We start from the raw sequence: 20,554 nt of genomic DNA on the forward strand, positions 1-20,554 counted from the left end.
GGCCAAATTTTGACCCCAGGGCTTTTATTTGAACAAACTTGGTAGACACTTATTAGAACATGTTTCATGCTAAATATCTTAGCTTTAACTCTTTTGGTTCTTTAAAAGAAGATTTTTTAAGTTTTTACTATATCCATATAGGGAAAATCAATGACCCCCTGGTGTGGGGCCAATTTTGACCCCAGGGCTTTTATTTGAACAAATTTGGTAGACACCTATTAGAACATGTTTGATGCTCAATATCTTAGCCATAGCTCTTTGAGTTCTTTAAAAGAAGATTTTTTAAGTTTTTACTATATGCATATAGGGAAAATCAATGACCCCCCGGGGCGGGGCCAATTTTGACCCCAGGGCCTTTATTTGAACAAACTTGGTAGACACCAATTAGAACATGTTTCATGCTAAATATCTGAGCTCTAGCTCTTTTGGTTCTTTAAAAGAAGATTTCTTAAGTTTTTACTATATGCATATAGGGAAAATCAATGACCCCCCCCCCCCCGGGGCGAGGCCAATTTTGACCCCAGGGCTTTTATTTGAACAGACTTGGTAGACACTTATTAGAACATGTTTCATGCTAAAAATCTTTAGCTCTAGCTCTTTTGGTTCTTTAAAAGAAGATTTTTTAAGTTTTTACTATATGCATATAGGGAAAACCAATGACCCCCCGGGGCGGGGCCAATTTTAACCCTAGGGCTATTATTTGAACAAACTTGGTAGACACCCATTAGAAAATGTTTCGTGCTAAATATCTTAGCTGTAGCTCTTTTGGTTCTTTAAAAGAAGATTTTTTAAGTTTTTACTATATGTATATTGGGAAAATCAATGACCCCCCGGGGCGGGGCCAATTTTGACCCCAGGGCTTTTATTTGAAAAAACTTGGTAGACACTCACTAGAAGATGTTTCATGCCAAATATCTATGCTCTAGCTCTTATGGTTTTTTAAAAGAAGATTTTTTAAGTTTTTACTATACACATATAAGGAAAATCAATGACCCCCCGGGGCGGGGCCAATTTTGACCCAAGGGCTTTTATTTGAACAAACTTGGTAGACACTTATTAGAACATGTTTCATGCTAAATATCTTAGCTTTAACTCTTTTGGTTCTTTAAAAGAAGATTTTTTAAGTTTTTACTATATGCATATAGGGAAAATCAATGACCCCCCAGGGCGGGGCCAATTTAGACCCCAGGGCTTTTATTTGAACAAACTTGGTAGGCACCTATTAGAACATGTTTGATGCTAAATATCTAAGCCATAGCTCTTTGGGTTCTTTAAAAGAAGATTTTTTAAGTTTTTACTATATGCATATAGGGAAAATCAATGACCCCCGGGGCGGGGCCAATTTTGACCCCAGGGCTTTTATTTGAACAAACTTGGTAGACACCCATTAGAACATGTTTCATGCTAAATATCTTAGCTGTAGCTCTTTTGGTTCTTTAAAAGAAGATTTTTTAAGTTTTTACTATATGTATATAGGGAAAATCAATGACCCCCCCGGGCCGGGTCAATTTTGACCCCAGGGCTTTTATTTGAACAAACTTGGTAAACACTCACTAGAAGATGTTTCGTGCCAAATATCTAAGCTCTAGCTCTTACGGTTTTTTAAAAGAAGATATTTAAAGTTTTTTCTTTCGGTTGCCATGGCAACCAGAGTTCTGCATGGAATTAAATTCTTTGAACAATTTTTAAAGGTGACCACCAAAGGAACATTCCTGTGAAGTTTGGATGAAATTGGCTTAGTGGTTTATGAGGAGATGTCATTTAAAGTAAAAGTTTACGGACGGACGGACGACGGACGGACGCCGGACGAAAAGCGATCACAAAAGCTCACCCTGTCACTTTGTGACAGGTGAGCTAAAAAGACATTCATTTTTTCCTACAAAACCAACACAAAATCTTATGTATAAAAAGGCTACCTAAAATAATGAAACTAAATAAACATAATAATAAACTTTTAAAAATATGACAGAACTGAAAATCAATGACTAAAGCTACAATAAGTCATATGCAAGGTTTAAACTATGAAATAAGCCGCGCCATGACAAAACCAACATAATGGGTTTGTAAGCGAACAGCATAGGTCCTGATCAGACTGCGCAGATGCGCAGGCTGGTCTGGATCCATGCTGGTCGCAAACCCATTATGTTGGTTTTGTTGTGATGCGGCTAAAATATTAAATAAACACTCATCCATCAATGTGTTATTTTAAAAAACATTTGAATATGAAATTATTCTCAATATTGAATAAATTTATATGCAGTGGAGGTATTTTCAACTTGTCTTCCTTTAACTTGCACATATAAATTATAATTCTCTTCTATACACATAGAAGATTTATTTTAGAAAGTTAAAACCTTCAATATACATCAATCATGGGTAAAAAGTACTTTTTCTAATTTTTTTTTGGACATAACCTCCCTTTATTGAATTCATTTTTGATAGTACATCCTTTACTAACTCCACCCTTTACTAACTTCATAATCTTGATATTCCCTCCCTTTAATAAATTCACTTCTAATATAACCTCCCTTTACTAAATTCAATTTTGACATTCTATCCATTTAACCCATTAATGCATGAGAGTTTTGTGAAAAAATGGCTGTTTTTGTTGAAAAGCCTCCTGTTACAAGTTCAAATTGCTATGAATTTACAGGAACATAGTCTTTGTAATGGCATGCTCAATCTAAAATTTCCTGTTACCATGGAAACGAGTGTACATCTCAAAATTGCCAAAAATTACTGTTTTGTGTTGATTTTTTCCATCAAAACTGATTCCAAAGTGCTGCAACTTCTCACTGAATTGAGATAGAGTCAAAGGCTTTTAGCATTAGTTACATATACCTTAAGATTGACCTGAGGCCAATATTAGCCTCTCACAAGTCCAAAATCTTCTTGCATCCCCTCTTCAAAACCCTAAGGAGATTTAAGTGGCACATCCCCCCTCTGGCACCCCCATGATATATCTTTTTGATAAGGGATGGTGCCGAAAAAGTGATCACTTTTTTAACAACATCTCTCAAACAAAAACAAGTGTTTGGGGTCTACATAGGGCATTTTATTCACTATTTGAGGCCTCAAAAAGGGGGGGGGGGGAGTGAAAAGATGTCTATATGAAGGAAAGGGTTAATTTATTCACTTTTGATATAACCTTCTTACTGAATTTATTTTCTCTAATAATACCTCCCTTTAATGAATTAATTTCTGAAAGATTGATGGAATATATTGTGATTTTATTTACTGAAAAATACAATTGTTCTTACCAGACATTCAATGGAAAACAGAATTGAAATATATACATGTATATATATTGCCTATGATTTATCCACTTAAGCACCTTACATTAGAATTTTTATACTAAGTGAAATAAATTTCTATGCAACATGCAATAACTTCATGAATTTAGGTGAAAATAATGTTAAATATGCGGGTAGTAGTGTTATTGAGACACCCTATTTCGTAGGTTGCTGACAAGATATACTGCAGAATATAGTGTTCTAGTACCTATAAAACCCTTAGCTTATGCTTCTGGTCTAATTCTGCCTATATAATCCCATATATCCTTTAGACACTTATATAACTGTTAAAATATTAAACTAAAATAATAAAAGAAAATCATTTTACATGACAAATTTGAAATTATAACTTTTTAAACCTCCCTCAAACCTTTCAAATATTAATAACCTTATGATATTGATTATTAATAAAGAGTATAAAATCATAATTAGATGTTTATTGCAGTAATTTGTTTCATTAAGTGTACACACTGATCAATCAATTAATGAAATAGATAAAAATAATGAGCCGCGTCATGACAAAACCAACATAGTGCGTTTGCGACCAGCATGGATCCAGACCAGCCTGCGCAGGCTGGTCTGGATCCATGCTGGTCGCAAACCCATTATATTGGTTTTGTCATGGCGCGGATAAAAATTGAGAATTAAGACAGGAAATTACACGGGTGGGAATCACGTGACTTTGTATAGTAATACCCACGAGAAAATGGCTACTGCTGAGCCCCGGTAAGTACCTTGTTATGTTAAATTAAGGTGACAAACGTTTCTTAAATCAAAACAAAACCTAGCGTATCATATGCGCGGTAATTTTCTTCAAATGACAATACAAAGTGCATTATCCTACGTTTTGTGGTTTTTGAGAACATTGTTTGAATTGTGTGAAAATTGCACATTCAGCGATAGTAATTCGCACGAAGCAATATAATTTGGTACCAAAATCAATGAAAATAAGCTTACTTTCTGCACTTAAGAGACAAAATCAATCATTTTATTGACATTTGTTATCGTAGAAGTCCATATAAAATATATTTTTGAAGGTCTGTAGCCTACAAATGTTCTTTGCAAGTGGTTAGTAAGTAAAACGAACAATTTCTGGATAGTAAGTTGCACGAAAACAAAATAGTAAGTTTCACGCACAGTTTCCAAAAGCTTACTAAAATGTGACGAAACTATCTTATAATTTTTTTGGTTACCAATTTCCAAGTATATTCCGTCTGCGGTGACAGAGAAACAAATATCGAGAAAGTATTTTAATTATAATTCATATTATTTCATAATACATGTATTCATATCATTTCATAAAAGATTACTTAATGAGACATTGACATTGATATTCAACAATGTATGTTACACTTGGCCCTTTTTCACTTTAGACTGGACCCACACCCGTTATCTGTAGAACAAGATATATAAAGAAATAACTGTGCAGAAGGAACTATTACAACACCATCATTTACTTTTCAGTATCTGCAATTTGGACCTAAGACGCAAAGGAGAAGGCATTCGCCACATCACATTGATATTTAATGCCATCATGGAACTGGTATACAAAGTTTTTTATTAAATGTATTCCTTTATACACTGGCAGATTTTATAAATAAACCCAAGAAGTTTTGTTAAAACATTATGTATTACTATTCGCTTATTTTCTTACCATCTGCAAATGTGTTGCCTCGTAAACTCTTACTTTTTGTTTGTGATAGAGTAAGTAAATAAGATATTCAGGGTGTCCATTATGGAGGGCGATCGTTGCCAAAATTCCAGACATGTTATGTGTTCCTTTTGAAAACTTCTTTTGAAAATGTGAACGTGTATGTCTAGCATCTTTGATTGTATTCGTGCACAGCAAATGATATCCTCTTAATCCAATTTTTTAATTGAAGGCACCCTCTTTTAAATAACAAGTTTACATGTAAATCATAACAACTGAACTAACATGGAGAACAACAACAAATTTACAAGTTCTTCCATTGCATATAATACATAAGCATGTTTGCACACTTGAAGATATCTATATGTACCTGAAAAATACAAATGAAATGTAAAACTGGATATAGAAAATAGAATTTAATAAAACATGTTTCCAGTCGTAGAACTACAACAGTACGTTTACACAGTAACATGTTTAAAATGACAAAAGTAGATTCACAAAGTTAAACGATTTTAAGTCATGCATGACGCCCCGCCCCTCTCTGAGTATTTACGATCTTCTATTACGGAAATGTACGGACAGGTATAATACCCGTCGCATCTCTCCCATTTCTCAATGAAGAGAAGGAAAACACGGCGTCCATTCCAACTTCTTTTTTTTTCTATAAAAACTCAAATATTTTTTTTGGTATCAAATGAAAGATTACTCCATAAGCTTTCTATGAGTGCCTCAAAAATAAAAATGAATTAAACAGATGTATTGAAATTTCTGTTTAAAAATTTATCATTTTTTCCTTTGAAAATAACACTTTCGAATTGTTAAAAAAAACAAAGCGTTCCCTCTAAAAATTTTTTTATTGCGTAATCAATTTTGATAATTTTGGATTGAAATAAAAGTGTGCTTCTTACGATTTATATAATGCCTAAAATAAAATGAATTAAATTTTCGTTTAAAAGTTTATCATGTTACTTTCTGTAAAATAGAGAAAATAAGAATCCCTAAAGAACGCTCAAAACGACAAAATTGAGAATGTTGCAGGTTCGGTTTGATTGAGCCTGTTCATGACGGTAATGGAAAGCGCAACCCCCTAGCACCGGCTAAAGCAAAAATCAACATGAACTGGTACAATTTTGAATTTTAAAACATCCGCAGATGTGTTAATATAGCGAATTATCATGGAAACTTCAATGTGACATTCCATGAAAAACGGCATATGGTCCCCAAGTAAAAAACACACTCTGAAATTCAGTAAGAGAAATATGGAGCCCCCTACTTACTTTTTTATTTCTTAGTCAATTTTGATAATTTTAGACTCAAGTAAAAGAATCCTCCATGAACTTTCTAGTGATGCCTTAAACATGAAAATTAATAACGTAGAAGTATTAAAAATTTTGTTTCAAACTTATCATTGTTTATTTTTTCTCCCTTAAAACCACACTCATATATTCGGAAAGAAAAACACGTCCCTTCCTTTAGATCATTTATTCAAAAAAGAAAATGAATATTGAATGAAAGTGAAGACCATAAGCTTTAAACAAGTATATTAAAATCTGGAAACAAAGTGATCCCTTGGAAGCATTTATCACAACATAATTACATAACAATTGCAGTTCGGTTTGATTGAGTCTGTACATGAGGAATAAACGAATAATGAACAAGTGCAACATCCCACACGCCCCCTAGCACCGGCTTCGGCGGTACTCAATTCTCAACACTTAATAGCGCTGGCATTAATGATCCCGAAGGACCAGAAAAATATAACAACACTAAAGTGAAGTACGGGGCAACTTTGTACAGCTGCCACAAGGCACTTGACACCTGCTGTTGTGAAGTATAAAAATCTGGAAACAAAGTGATCCCTCGGCAGCATTTCTTATGTAATATTGTTGTGATTAATGCTTCCGAGGGATCACTTTGTTTCCAGATTTTTAATCACAACAATATTACATAAGAATTGCAGACTCGGTTTGATTGAGTCTGTACATGAGAAATAATGTACAAGCGCAAAAAGCTTTTATTTATACTGAAAATACCTTATTAAAGATTGTACATATGTACTACGGATAAGTATTTTCTTGATTTCGGAAAGGTAATCTAAAATCCTATTTTTGCAAATACTTGCATAGTTTTTGTTGAAAATGAAATTTGTGCCAATACATTTTTCAATGATACCAATAAAAATATTGGATGGTTTTTAGATTATCAATAAAATTACTCACTTAAAGTTGGTCATTAATTGTTTCCCCTAAAAATTTCCAAATCGCCGAAGTTTCTCAGGAAAACACGATGTTAAATAAAAAGTTAATGCATAAGGTATCTTCATCATAAATGGTTAAATCAGCAATTTCCAAGTGATGTTGCTTGTGACAAAACTTTTGTAACAAATGAAAAATGCGGTGTGTTGTCCTGAAGTTTTATTTAGAAAAATGGGAGAGGCGCCGTTTTATACCTGTCCGCAATAGAAGTTCGTAAATACTCCGAGAGGGGCAGGGCCCCCCCCCCCCACCCCGGGCCAATTTTAATCCAAAGGGCTTTTATTTGTTTATTTGAACAGACTTGTTAGACACCCATAAGAAGGTGTTTCATGCTAAACATCTAAGTTCTAGCTCATTGGGTTTTTTAAAAGAAGATTTTTAAAGTTTTTACTATACACATAGATTAAAAACATTGACACCCCTGGGGCAGGGCCAGTTTTGACCCCCGGGCTTTTATTTGAACAAACTTTGTAGATATTTACTTAAAGATGTTTCATGCTTAATATCTAAACTCTAGCTATTTGGGTTTTTTCAAAGAAGATTTTTAAGTTTTTGATATACACATATAAGGAAAATCAATGACCCCCCCGGGCGGGGCCAGTTTTGACCCCAGGGCTTTTATTTGAACATACTTGGTAGACACCCATTAGAAGATGTTTCATGCTAAATATCTTAGCTCTAGCTCTTTGAGTTCTTTAAAAGAAGATTTTTTAAGTTTTTACTATATGCATATAGGGAAAATCTATGACCCCCTGGGGCGGGGTCAATTTTGACCCCAGGGCTTTTATTTGAGCAAACTTGGTAGACATTCACTAGAAGACATTTCATGCCAAATATCTAAGCTCTAGCTCTTATGGTTCTTTAAAAGAAGATTTTTTAAGTTTTTACTATATGCATATAGGGAAAATCAATGACCCCCCGGGGCGGGGCCAATTTTGACCCCAGGGCTTTAATTTGAACAAACTTGGTAGACACTCACTAGAAGTTGTTTCATGCTTAATATCTTAGCTCTAGCTCTTTGGGTTCTTTAAAAGAAGATTTTTTAAGTTTTTACTATATGCATATAGGGAAAATCAATGACCCCCTGGGGCGGGGCTAATTTTGACCCCAGGGCTTTTATTTGAACAAACTTGATAGACATTCACTAGAAGATGTTTCATGCCAAATATCTAAGCTCTAGCTCTTACGGTTCTTTAAAAGAAGATTTTTTAAGTTTTTACTATATGCATATAGGGAAAATCAATGACCCCCCGGGGCGGGGCCAATTTTGACCCCAGGGCTTTTATTTGAACAAACTTGGTAGACACTCACTAGAAGATGTTTCATGCCAAATATCTTAGCTCTAGCTCTTTGGGTTCTTTAAAAGAAGATTTTTTTAAGTTTTTACTATATGCATATAGGGAAAATCAATGACCCCCCCGGGCGGGGCCAATTTTGACCCCAGGGCTTTTATTTGAACAAACTTGGTAGACACTCACTAGAAGATGTTTCATGCCAAATATCTAAGCTCTAGCTCTTAGGGTTGTTTAAAAGAAGATATTTAAAGATTTTTCTTTCGGTTGCCATGGCAACCAGAGTTCTGCATGGAATTAAATTCTTTGAACAATTTTTAAAGGTGACCACCAAAGGAACATTCCTGTGAAGTTTGGATGAAATTGGCTCAGTGGTTTATGAGGAGATGTCATTTAAAGCAAAAGTTTACGGACGGACGACGGACGGACGGACGGACGGACGCCGGACGAAAAGCGATCACAAAAGCTCACCCTGTCACTTTGTGACAGGTGAGCTAAAAATGGTAGGCATACAAGTTCGCATTTTCAAAAGTCATTTTGAAAAGGAACACTTTACATGTCTGGAATTTTGGCAACGAACGCCATCCATAGTCCATGGCCGAGTGGTTAAAGTCCCTGATTTTTATACACATGCTTCTCACTGCTATGTATTCTAGTCCCACCAGAGTCCTTGAATTCTTTCACAAAACGTAAGTGCTTTAACTCAGGTGTTTACTCCACTTGCTTTCACTTTAAAAAGTATAAATATCTTTGACCGTTTGATTTCAAATATTTGTTTTTCTTTAGAGGTCCATTATGCCTCTGAAATGCTATCATTTTTATTTTAAAAAAACTGTTTATTTTTTGTATCTTGTTACAGTTTCCGAAAACATTCTCATTTGCTAGATACTCACACTATCTTTTGCGTCTTTGGTTCTGTTGGCAATTGGTATACCTTTAGTGAATAAGCATTTTGCATTGAAGTCAAAATACTACTTTGTTTACATTTTGCTACCTTTACGACACATCACTTAATGCTCAGCGCTACCTTTTTCAATTGTAATAAAATACTATCATGCGTTTCATCCATTATTTGAACATTATCAAACACAAGTTTGGCATTTCTTAAGAATTAAAACAATATGGATTTCTGAGGGACAATGTGACTTTAATCATTACTTGAATCACTGTATCATTTTTTGTTTTTTGTTTTTTTTTTGTTGCTGTTGCTTAATTTTTTTGTAAGAAGTTATTTTGTTCTTGCGAATTCTTAAATATATTTTCATAAATTAAGTAACATAGTGACTAAATGTAACAAATACCGCCATACAAAAACATAAGCGTTCAGTTAATAACAAGAGCGATCAGTAATCACATGTGTCGCCTCATGATGGCCAATTTCATGTTGGGACAAATTTTGTGACAGACAGACAGACGAACAGTGCACAACTAGACTTGGTACTGATCATTCCTGTAAAGTTTGGATAAAATTGCACCAGTAGTTTATGAGGAGTAGTCCGGACAAGCTTTTGCGTATCTGGCAACACACAGAAAAAAAGACCTTTTTATCAAAGGGCCATAACTCGGCCAAAAATCATTCAACCGGAAAACCCGTGCAATATGCGCAAGGACTTGAGCTACAGATCAATCCTGTAAAGTTTCATTGAAATTGCATTAGTGGTATAAGAGAAGTAGTCCGGACAAACTTTAAAAATAAAAATTATTAAAGGGCCATAACTCTGACAAAAATCATTGAACCGGAAAATGCTGACAATATGCACAACTATACTTGGTACTGATCATTCCTGTAAAGTTTGGATGAAATTGCACCAGTAGTTTATGAGGAGTAGTCCAGACAAGCTTTTGTGTATGTGGCAACACACAGAAAAAAACACCTTTTTGTCAAAGGGCCATAACTCGGCCAAAAATCATTCAACAGGAAAACCCGTGCAATATGCGCAAGGACTTGAGCTATAGATCAATCCTGTAAAGTTTCATTGAAATTGCATTAGTGGTATAAGAGAAGTAGTCCGGACAAACTTTAAAAATAAAAATTATTAAAGGGCTATAACTCTGACAAAAATCATTGAACCGGAAAATGCTGACAATATGCACAACTAGACTTGGTACTGATCATTCCTGTAAAGTTTGGATGAAATTGCACCAGTAGTTTATGAGCAGTAGTCCGGACAAGTTTTGTGACGGACGGACGGACAGACGGACAGACAGACAGACAGACAGACGGACAGACAGACGACGGAGAAGTGATCCCTATATGTCGCCACTACTCCGTAGAGGCGACACAAAAATCACCATACCAATTAACAAGCAATAATATTTGTTCATCTTCTTTCTAATTACAGTAAAATAAGGGCCAAGACACACCTGACACTGCAGAGGTCAAAGAACTACTATCGCAACAGAAAAATAACGCTGAGCCGTGTAATATCAAATCCCATCAAAGGTTCATTATATATATTATAAAAACAACCAATTAAGCATTCGTCCTATAGACAAAATGTGAAATATTTGATCTTGAATAATTAAAATATTAAGCATTTTCTAAAAAAAAGCTCTCTTTACATATGAACTTTTACTTTCTGTTGATGTATATGTATGCTAATTAAGGGAAACTGTGCGTGAAACTTACTACACTGTATTTTGTTTTCGTGCAACTTACTATCCAGAAATTGTTCGTTTTACTTACTAAACACTTGCAAAGAACATTTGTAGGCTACAGACCTTCAAAAATATATTTTATATGGACTTCTACGATAACAAATGTCAATAAAATGATTGATTTTGTCTCTTAAGTGCAGAAAGTAAGCTTATTTTCATTGATTTTGGTACCAAATTATATCGCTTCGTGCGAATTACTATCGCTGAATGTGCAATTTTCACACAATTCAAACAATGTTCTCAAAAACCACAAAACGTAGGATAATGCACTTTGTATTATCATTTGAAGAAAATTACCGCGCATATGATACGCTAGGTTTTGTTTTGATTTAAGAAACGTTTGTCACCTTAATTTAACATAATAAGGTACTTACCGGGGCTCAGCAGTAGTCATTTTCTCGTGGGTATTACTATACAAAGTCACGTGATTCCCCCCCGTGATTAGCGTTGAATACAAAGCAAAACAAGAAGCAGTTTAAATATACACCAAGAAACAGACTGTACCTAAATATGTAAGTACTTAATTTCAGCATAAAATGGAACCAGTCTAATAGTTTCTGTTTATTATACCATATTAAATATGGAAATTTCTACTATGCTGAGTTTCTTGTACATAAATTTTATTTCCTATCAGCTACAAAAAATATTCAAATGTTCATCATACTGGTGATTTTCACTATCTTTGTTATTTTCAGGTTGAAATTTTTCTTTGATTTTAATTTATATCAAATATTCTTTCCTAATTTATGTGATAAAAACAATTTCAGCTCTGGAGGTCTGCAGTTATCCAAATGAAATGAGATGAGACTTTTAACTAATGAGTCACAAAACAAAGAAACATCAAATCTAAAATGTGTGACAATATCTTAACTTAGAAACCAATAAATTGTTTTGTTTTTTTCTAAATATGATTTTTGATTAAAAGAAATAACTTATAAATGTACGAGAATGAAAAACTGAAAGAAAAAATTCAATTTAAAATTGTCAATGTTAAACTTAGGCTAACAACCTATAATTGTTTATGCTGAACTTATTTGTAAAAGACGAAAGAAATTGTCGACTGTACTGTGTCACACATTTCAGATTTGAAAATCTATACTGGAAATGATAATTTTACTGCACAACATTTGCACTACCTCCTGAACTTTAAGGCCACCCTGTGCCTCTATATCCCCGTCCCCGCGCTGCAGGCCCTCGTGGTCCGAGTTCACAAGGTCTCCACTGTTCACAGACAACTGCGGCAAGCAATTAGGAGAGTAATATATGAGAAGTCTCCCTTTATACAAATTTATTTTTTCTCAAATGTTAGAAACATGTTTCTATGTTCAATGTGCATCACAAACAGCATCTTGCTTTTATTTGACTCTTTTCATCTTTCTTACATTTAACCTTTAACCGACTTCATTTGTAATAAAGGATTTTCCCTGCTTTGAATTTGAAACAGTCCAATGTAAAATGATGAGATTTCAAGGGCCTGGCTCTATACTTGTGGCCAAAATTAATTAATTTTATTTCCAGCAGGTAAAGTATTGAATTCTAGAGCATCACACCTCTAAATGTAGTGAAAGCAATGCTGTTGTTTAATGCACATTGAACATATTATATACACTGATGCATGCTCCCTCAAGCCAACAGTTTCAAAAGTATTTTTTCCGGAACATAAAAAAATTCTATCACCAAATTTTCAACCAAGCCTTTCCATTTATACAAATACAATTTAAACCAACCTTTACCATGTCTTATAATAAGCTTAGAGGGAAGGTGCAACAGAGGCTAGCAAAACAAACATAGCACTATAATGATGTTTTTTCTGGCAGGGTAAAAAATCACCTTTTCCTCAAAATCATCATCAGCATCATGAGTATTTGGATTTTCTGAGTCGACATGGTGAACTACCTCTGGTACGTCCAAATCTGTCTCACCACTAACTAACATGTACTGATGGGGTTGCTGTCAGGGCAAAATAACACAACAGTCATACATGATGCATGCAGTAGTTACACTGATGGTAATGTAAATTCTAGTGTCAACATAGACCTGAGGGCGTGATGATTCTTTTCTAGTCATATGAAAGTTTGATGTACACCAAAATATTGAATTTGAATACTTTAAGTTAACCATAAATCAGTAAAATAACAACCATAGATCAGTAAAATAATGACAAAGATCAGTATAATAATGACCATAGATCAGTAAAATAATTACCATAGATCAGTAAATAAAATAGATCATAGATCAGTAGATAATGACCATAGATCAGTAAATAATAATGATCTTAGATCAGTAAATAATGACCATAGATCAGTAAAATAAGGACCATAGATCAGTAAATAATATAGATCATAGATCAGTAAATAAGGACCATAAATCAGTAAATAATATAGATCAGTAAATAAGGACCATAGATCAGTAAATAATAATGATCTTAGATCAGTAAATAATGACCATAGATCAGTAAATAAGGACAATAGATCAGTAAATAATATAGATCATAGATCAGTAAATAATGACAAAGAATAGTAAAATAAGGACCATAGATCAGTAAATAATATAGACCATAGATCAGTAAATAATGACCATAGATCAGTAAATAATATAGATCATAGATCATTAAATAATGACCATAGATCAGTAAATAATATAGATCATAGATCAGTTAATAAGGACCATAGATCAGTAAATAATTTAGATCATAGATCAGTAAATAATTACCATAGATCAGTAAAGAATATAGATCATAGATCAGTAAATAATGGCCATAGATCAGTAAATTAATGGTCATAGATCAGTATTTTAACCATGGATTAGTAAATAATGACCATAGATCAGCAAATAATATAGATCATAGATCAGTAAATAATGACCATAGATCAGCAAAATAAGGACCATAGATCAATAAATAATATAGATCATAGATCAGTAAATAAGGACCCTAGATCAGTAAATAATATAGATCATAGATCAGTAAATAATGACCATAGATCAGTAAATAATATAGATCATAGATCAGTAAATTATGACCATAGATCAGTAAATTAATGGTCATAGATCAGTATTATAACCATGGATTAGTAAATAATGACCATAGATCAAAATAAGTTTTCACTTACTTATTAAACATAAAATAAACCAATGACCTTTCACTGTACACCATAAGGTATTATGTTTATTTGTTTTGGGTTTTACATCACATCAACACAGTATAGATCATATCGCAACGTTCCAGCTTTACTGGTTGAGGAAGACTTCAGGTGCCCTTTTGTGCATTATTTCAGGCACGAACGGGCACCTGAGTAGAACCACCGACGTTCCGTAATACATAAGGTATTACTTTTACTTAAAACAATTTGGTCCAAGTAATGCTTACATGATATAGTAAATATCTTGTGGTTTTGAAAACCTGGTATATATTTGCACAAACAAATTTCAATGTTGCATGCCTTTTTGAAAGAGGTTTTTAAAATAAGACTGAATTCATCTCAAAGTGAACAAGTCTTCCAAGTTTGAAGTAAATATCTTCAGCATTCAAAACAAATTGACATTAGCAAAAAAAAAACAATTCAAACTCTGGTGAGAAGGTCATTGCTATAGCTAAACATTTCCTCTACCAAAAGTGGAGCTAAAAAGATCTTTGATTAAATACTAAAATATTATACATAAAATACATTCATTAAATGTTCAATTAAAATACAATAATTTATTGTTAAATTAAGTATATCTTTGATACAGAATGTAGGTTTAACTTAAACTTTGAATATGGAAACAAGTTAATGATGAAAATGAGCATTTGTCAAACAAAATATTTTGATATATTTTAAATAAAATACAAATAATAGAAAACAAACAAAATGCAGATAAATGGAACAACAAACAAAGTATTGTATCGTTACTCACCTGCCCAGATTTGTTTTGTTTCCACAGAAGATATGGTTTAATACACAGCATCCATGGTACGCAGATAGCCCCCAGAAACACCAGGAATATCTGGAACCCTTTCTGTTAATATAACAACATTCTAGTTTTATTTTCAAAGCTTACTAACAAACTTATTTTTTTTGTATTGACAAACCATTGTTTGGGGGGGGGGGTCAAATTTCCATATACAATGGATCATTCTTATTTTTGCACACTATTGCTATTAAAAGAATGTAATGTAACATTTATGAGAATCAAACTGGAACAACATAATCATAATGTAATTAATAATTTCTTACATAAGTCTTTTGTAAATAAATCTTACACAAAAAACTAATTGATTTGTTTATTTTAACACATGTTTTTGGTCATATGTTGGGGGGTCAATCCACCCAACCTGCTTTTCTGGTAAATTTCTACTAACCATTAAAATTTCTCAGCAAGTGAATGACTACTAACCCCCCATGATTTCTGAATCATCAGTGAGAGACAAATGACCATTAAAGATATCATACCTGTGACCAGATTACTAATTCAATGCTCTCCCTATTGAGCTAAGCTGGTCAGACTATAAACTAAGAAATAGCTTTTACACTTTTTATTAACCATGTATGGTATATCTACATCAGTTGTAAGTACGATAGAATGCGATAGAACTTACCTGTCCTGAATACCAGAGTTCTTTTTCTTTCTTGTAGTTAAACAGGAACATGTTAATCAGTCCTGAAATATACAATGACAATAATTAAAGGTTTTATAAAAAAACTAGAAATGTGTCATCATGCCACGGATGCCCCCGCATGCAGCCAAAATTTCAGATGTTATTATATTTAGTTCCAAATTTGTTTGCACAAATTATTGTTTTCATTTTAAGTTGAAAGCCCTTAAAACTTTTCAATGTTAACACAACCATTTTCATACAATGTTCAAAGCAACTGAAATTATTCAGTCTTAACCTTTTGAAAATAGCATATTTTCATATTTGTAGCCAAAATAATGGCTACATACATTTCCACAAAAGTATGAGTGCTGAAACTGAAAGTTCAAAATTTTTTCCAATATTCAAGAAAGATAAGTTTGTCCAAAATCATTGAAACCACGACCAAATTCAAACTTAAACTGCCTATTCCTAAGATGTATCTATATTATTTTCAAAGTGAAAGGGACATAACTCTGCCAAAAAAATCATCGAACCATGACCAAATTCCAACTTGACCTGCCCATTCCTTTGACATATCCATATGTCAAATTTGAGTTGAATATGTAACACTGTTGGGTAGATAATGAACAGAAACTGTAAATTTTAAAATTTTTTCAAAGTGAAAAGGGCATTACTCTGCCAAAAATTATTGAACCATGACCAAATTCGAACTTGACCTTGGCATTCCAAAAAAATATCCATATGTCAAATTTGAGTTGAATGTGTTGTACTGTTGGGGAGATAATAAACAGAAACTGAAAATTTCATATTATTTTCAAAGTAAAAGGAGCATAACTCTGCCAAAAATCATCGAACCATGACCAAATTCAAACTTGACCTGTATTTTCTCATGACATATCCATATGTCAAATTTGAGTTGAATGTGTTGTACCGTTGGGGAGATAATAAACAGAAACTGAAAATTTCATATTATTTTCAAAGTAAAAGGGGCATAACTCTGCCAAAAATCATCGAATCATGACCAAATTCGAACTTGACCTGTATTTTCTCATGACATATCCATATGTCAAATTTGAGTTGAATGTGTTGTATGGTTGGGGAGATAATGAACGGAAACTGAAAATTTCATATTATTTTCAAAGTAAAAGGGGCATAACTCTGCCAAAAATCGTTGAACCATGACCAAATTCGAACTTGACCTGTATTTTCTCATGACATATCCATATGTCAAATTTGAGTTGAATGTGTTGTACCGTTGGGGAGATAATGAACGGAAACTGAAAATTTCATATTATTTTCAAAGTAAAAGGGGCATAACTCTGCCAAAAATCATCGAACCGTGACCAAATTCGAACTTGACCTGTATTTTCTCATGACATATTCATATGTCAAATTTGAGTTGAATATGTGCAACCGTTACTAAGATAATGAACGGAAACTGATGATGACGGAATGACAGAATGACGGAAGGACGGAATGACGGAAGGACGGAATGACGGAATGACGGAAGGACGGAACAGGGTAACACTATATGCCCCGGCCATTACATGGCGGGGGCATAAAAACCATCACATGATTATACTCTTAGTGCAGACTTTGTCCTTCATTAACCCCACCCTTATGGCGGCAACTCAATCTATCACTGCTACCAGGGCAGACCAAGACCAGGTGTCACATCTGTACCATCTGATAATGGTCACTGGTCAGCACTGTACCTTATTCAGTCAGTCCATATTTTTAAATGTTTCCATACAAATGATGAATGGTTTTGTCCAGATTGAAATATGCACAAGTCCATAAAGTTATTTACAATGATAAGCATTAATTTGGAATAGAAAGACAGACAGTTATCAACATTTATTTTACATAACTTTATTCCTAAACATATTATATGCCAGTAACACAAATGAAATACAATGGCCTTCAAGCAGATGAAGTCTAATCAGACACTAATGTTTAGGTTGCTCTTGCATACAGGGTAATTTTTGAAAATATGAGATATTCAGCAAAAATAATGACATGTCTGGTCATCCAAAACTAATCATTTAATAATAATAATTTTATCTAAGAAAAAACGCTTCTTTATTTATTCTTTTTTGTTGGGTTTTAAATCACACCAAGACAGTATAGGTCAAATGGCTACTTTTCAGGTTTACTTGTGAAGGAAGGTGTCAGGTGTCCTTCTGTGCATTATTTTAAGCACAAACTGGCATCTGAGTAGAACCACCCACGTTCTGTAAGCTAGCTGGATAGCTTCCTCACATGAAAGATCCTAAAGTCCCTGTCAGAATTCCGACCTGAAGTGGTGAGGGGCAAGTGGTCTGCAGTCAACATCCTGAACCGCTCAGCCACAGACGCCCCATCTATATATGTTTATCATTGACAGACAGAACAGAAGAACAATGTATTACCTATAAGAAGATTTGGTGCTGTCCTGCTATCAGCCTCAGTGAACTTTAACCATTTAGTGATCACCAGAAGTATCAGATAGCCAAATATAGATAACATAAAGATCAGCTGAGGGATAAACTCACAGTATATGTTGATTGGCTTCCTGTAATATCTGTAAAAACAAAGTTTAATACAACTAGAACTCCGCGAGTCGGATGTGTCGCCTTGTGAACAATGTAGTTTAGGGGAAATGGCCAGGACAAAAATGAAATATGAAAAATAACAAAGGGCAATAACTAAAAAAATAATAAGTGCAGAGCAGCAGTTTCTGTACACTGCACTTCTTATCAATAAGATCTATCATTCTATGATGTTTCAAGTCCATAGCTTTCATACTTGAGGAGAAATGACCTGGACAAAAATAAAGTAAGAAAATCAACAAAGGGCAATAACTCAAAAATAAGAAATGCAGAGTATCAGTTCTTATGCACTGCACTTCTTTTTAATGAGATCTATCATCCTATGAAGTTTCAAGTCCATAACTTTTATACTTTCGGAGAAATGGCCTGGACAAAAATTAAGTATGAAAATTAACAAAGGGCCATAACTCAAAAATTAAGAAATGCAGAGTACCGATTCTTGTGCACTGCACTTCTTAATAATGAGATCTATCATCCTATGAAGTTTCAAGTCCATAGCTTTTTTAGTTGAAGAGAAATGGCCCGGACAAAATTAAAGTATGAAAATTAACAAAGGGCAATAACTCAAAAAATAAGAACTGCAGAGTACCGGTCCTTGTGCACTGCACTTCGGGTTATTGAAAGAAGCATGCATACCAAGTTTGAAGTCAATCAGACTTATAGTGACTGAGTTATGCTCCGGACAAGCTTTAGGGGACGCCGACAACGACGCCGACAACGACACAGACACCGCCTACACCGCCGACAAAAGTAACCCCTATATGTCACCTTTTCAAGGCGACACGAAAAAAACCTACATTTACTGCTATAATTTTTATGAAAAATTGTAGAAAAAATCATTGAAGAATATATAAAAACAAGCAATTATCATAGTATTGCAAGCAATCCATAAGTCCCCTACCGGTAAGAGCCCAAGCAACATTCTGAAGGGCCATTCACTTAGGTTCCAATTTTAAGTAAATTTGTTGAAAAAGTTCTTTAAAAGTGATCACAGGATACAGTTTTTATGTACAGACAGACGGACTGAAGGACACTCTAAAGTTATTTTTTAAACATCCCTGTTATCAAAATATAACATATTTAAAATCCTATCATGATTGAAGAAGTTGGAGTAAAAATTACCAATTTCTCAAAAAAAAAGTCTAAGTTCAAAAGGGGCATAATTCTGGAAATAGTCTTGCTAGAGTATTGAACACTCACAAATGTTGAGTGACAATAAGAAACATTTATATGAAGTTTGAAGTAGATACATTCAGAAAAAGAAGTTATTAAAAAAAACAATGTTTTTTCATGAAAATTTTAAGTTCAAGGGAGGTAATTCTGATAAATTTTGTACTAGAGTTGTAAACCTTGTCACATATGATGTGGTTGATGACAAGCAACTTATATTTAAAGTTTGAAGAAAATACCTTAAGAAATAAAGAACTTATAGTGAAAAAACTTAAAAAAAACTAGAATAAGAAATCTTGAAATTCAGTCTATTTGTTGCCATAGCAACCAGAATTTTCAACATAGGAAGATAAGAAAAGGATGTGCATAATTTCCATACTGCCATCTACCCATATGTCAAGTTTCATAAACATATTTTCAGTACTTTTTGTGTTATCACTGGATCCAGGTTATGTGTAAAATTTGCCATATTTTCAGTCTATTTGTTGCCATAGCAACCAGAATTTTCAACATAGGAAGAAAAGAAAAAGACGTGCATGATCTCCATACTGCCATCTATCCATATATCAAGTTTCATAAAAATATTTTCAGTACTTTTTGCGTTATTGCGGGATCCAGTTTATGTGTAAAATTTGTCATATTTTCAGTCTATTTGTTGCCATAGCAACCAGAATTTTCAACATAGGAAGAAAAGAAAAAGACGTGCATAATCTCCATACTGCCATCTATCCATATATCAAGTTTCATTAAAATATTTTCAGTACTTTTTGCGTTATCGCGGGATCCAGTTTTGTGGACGGACGGACTGACGGACGGACGGACGGACAGACGGACAGACGGACGGAGGGTAAACCTAAAGTCCCCTCCGGTAAACCGGTAGGGGACTAATAACATTAGGGTAATGACGGCTTAGTGGTGAAACTGTCAACCTCTCAACCTAGGGATTGTGGGCCCGATCTCTGCTGAGGTCGTGACTATGATTTCTCAAATAGCACCGTCACTGGTCAGTAGACAAAAGCTGACCGGTGTATGGTTTAAAGCTCTAAGATTACAGCACAAATGAGCTAG

At 33.9% G+C, this 20,554-nt stretch overlaps 1 protein-coding gene across 4 annotated transcripts in view; it reads right to left on the reverse strand.

The window, feature by feature from the left end:
• Positions 1–20,554, reverse strand: part of LOC132755019 (V-type proton ATPase 116 kDa subunit a 1-like) — a 57,114-nt gene that overhangs the window by 8,165 nt on the left and 28,395 nt on the right. For 2 of the 4 annotated variants that reach the window (XM_060746878.1, XM_060746169.1), the window contains exons 16-19: positions 18,137–18,288; positions 15,726–15,787; positions 15,044–15,145; positions 12,980–13,099 (exon numbers count right to left, since the gene is read on the reverse strand). In XM_060746878.1, the coding sequence (XP_060602861.1) occupies positions 12,980–13,099; positions 15,044–15,145; positions 15,726–15,787; positions 18,137–18,288 (436 nt within the window). Of the gene's footprint in view, positions 1–12,285; positions 12,385–12,979; positions 13,100–15,043; positions 15,146–15,725; positions 15,788–18,136; positions 18,289–20,554 lie in introns of all 4 variants that reach the window. The other 2 variants (XM_060747621.1, XM_060748331.1) reach the window with 2 other exon arrangements.

This window comes from Ruditapes philippinarum, unplaced genomic scaffold (assembly GCF_026571515.1).
Source record: "Ruditapes philippinarum isolate M1 unplaced genomic scaffold, ASM2657151v2 ctg1746_1_1_1_1, whole genome shotgun sequence".
In the NCBI taxonomy this organism is placed as follows: domain Eukaryota; kingdom Metazoa; phylum Mollusca; class Bivalvia; order Venerida; family Veneridae; genus Ruditapes; species Ruditapes philippinarum.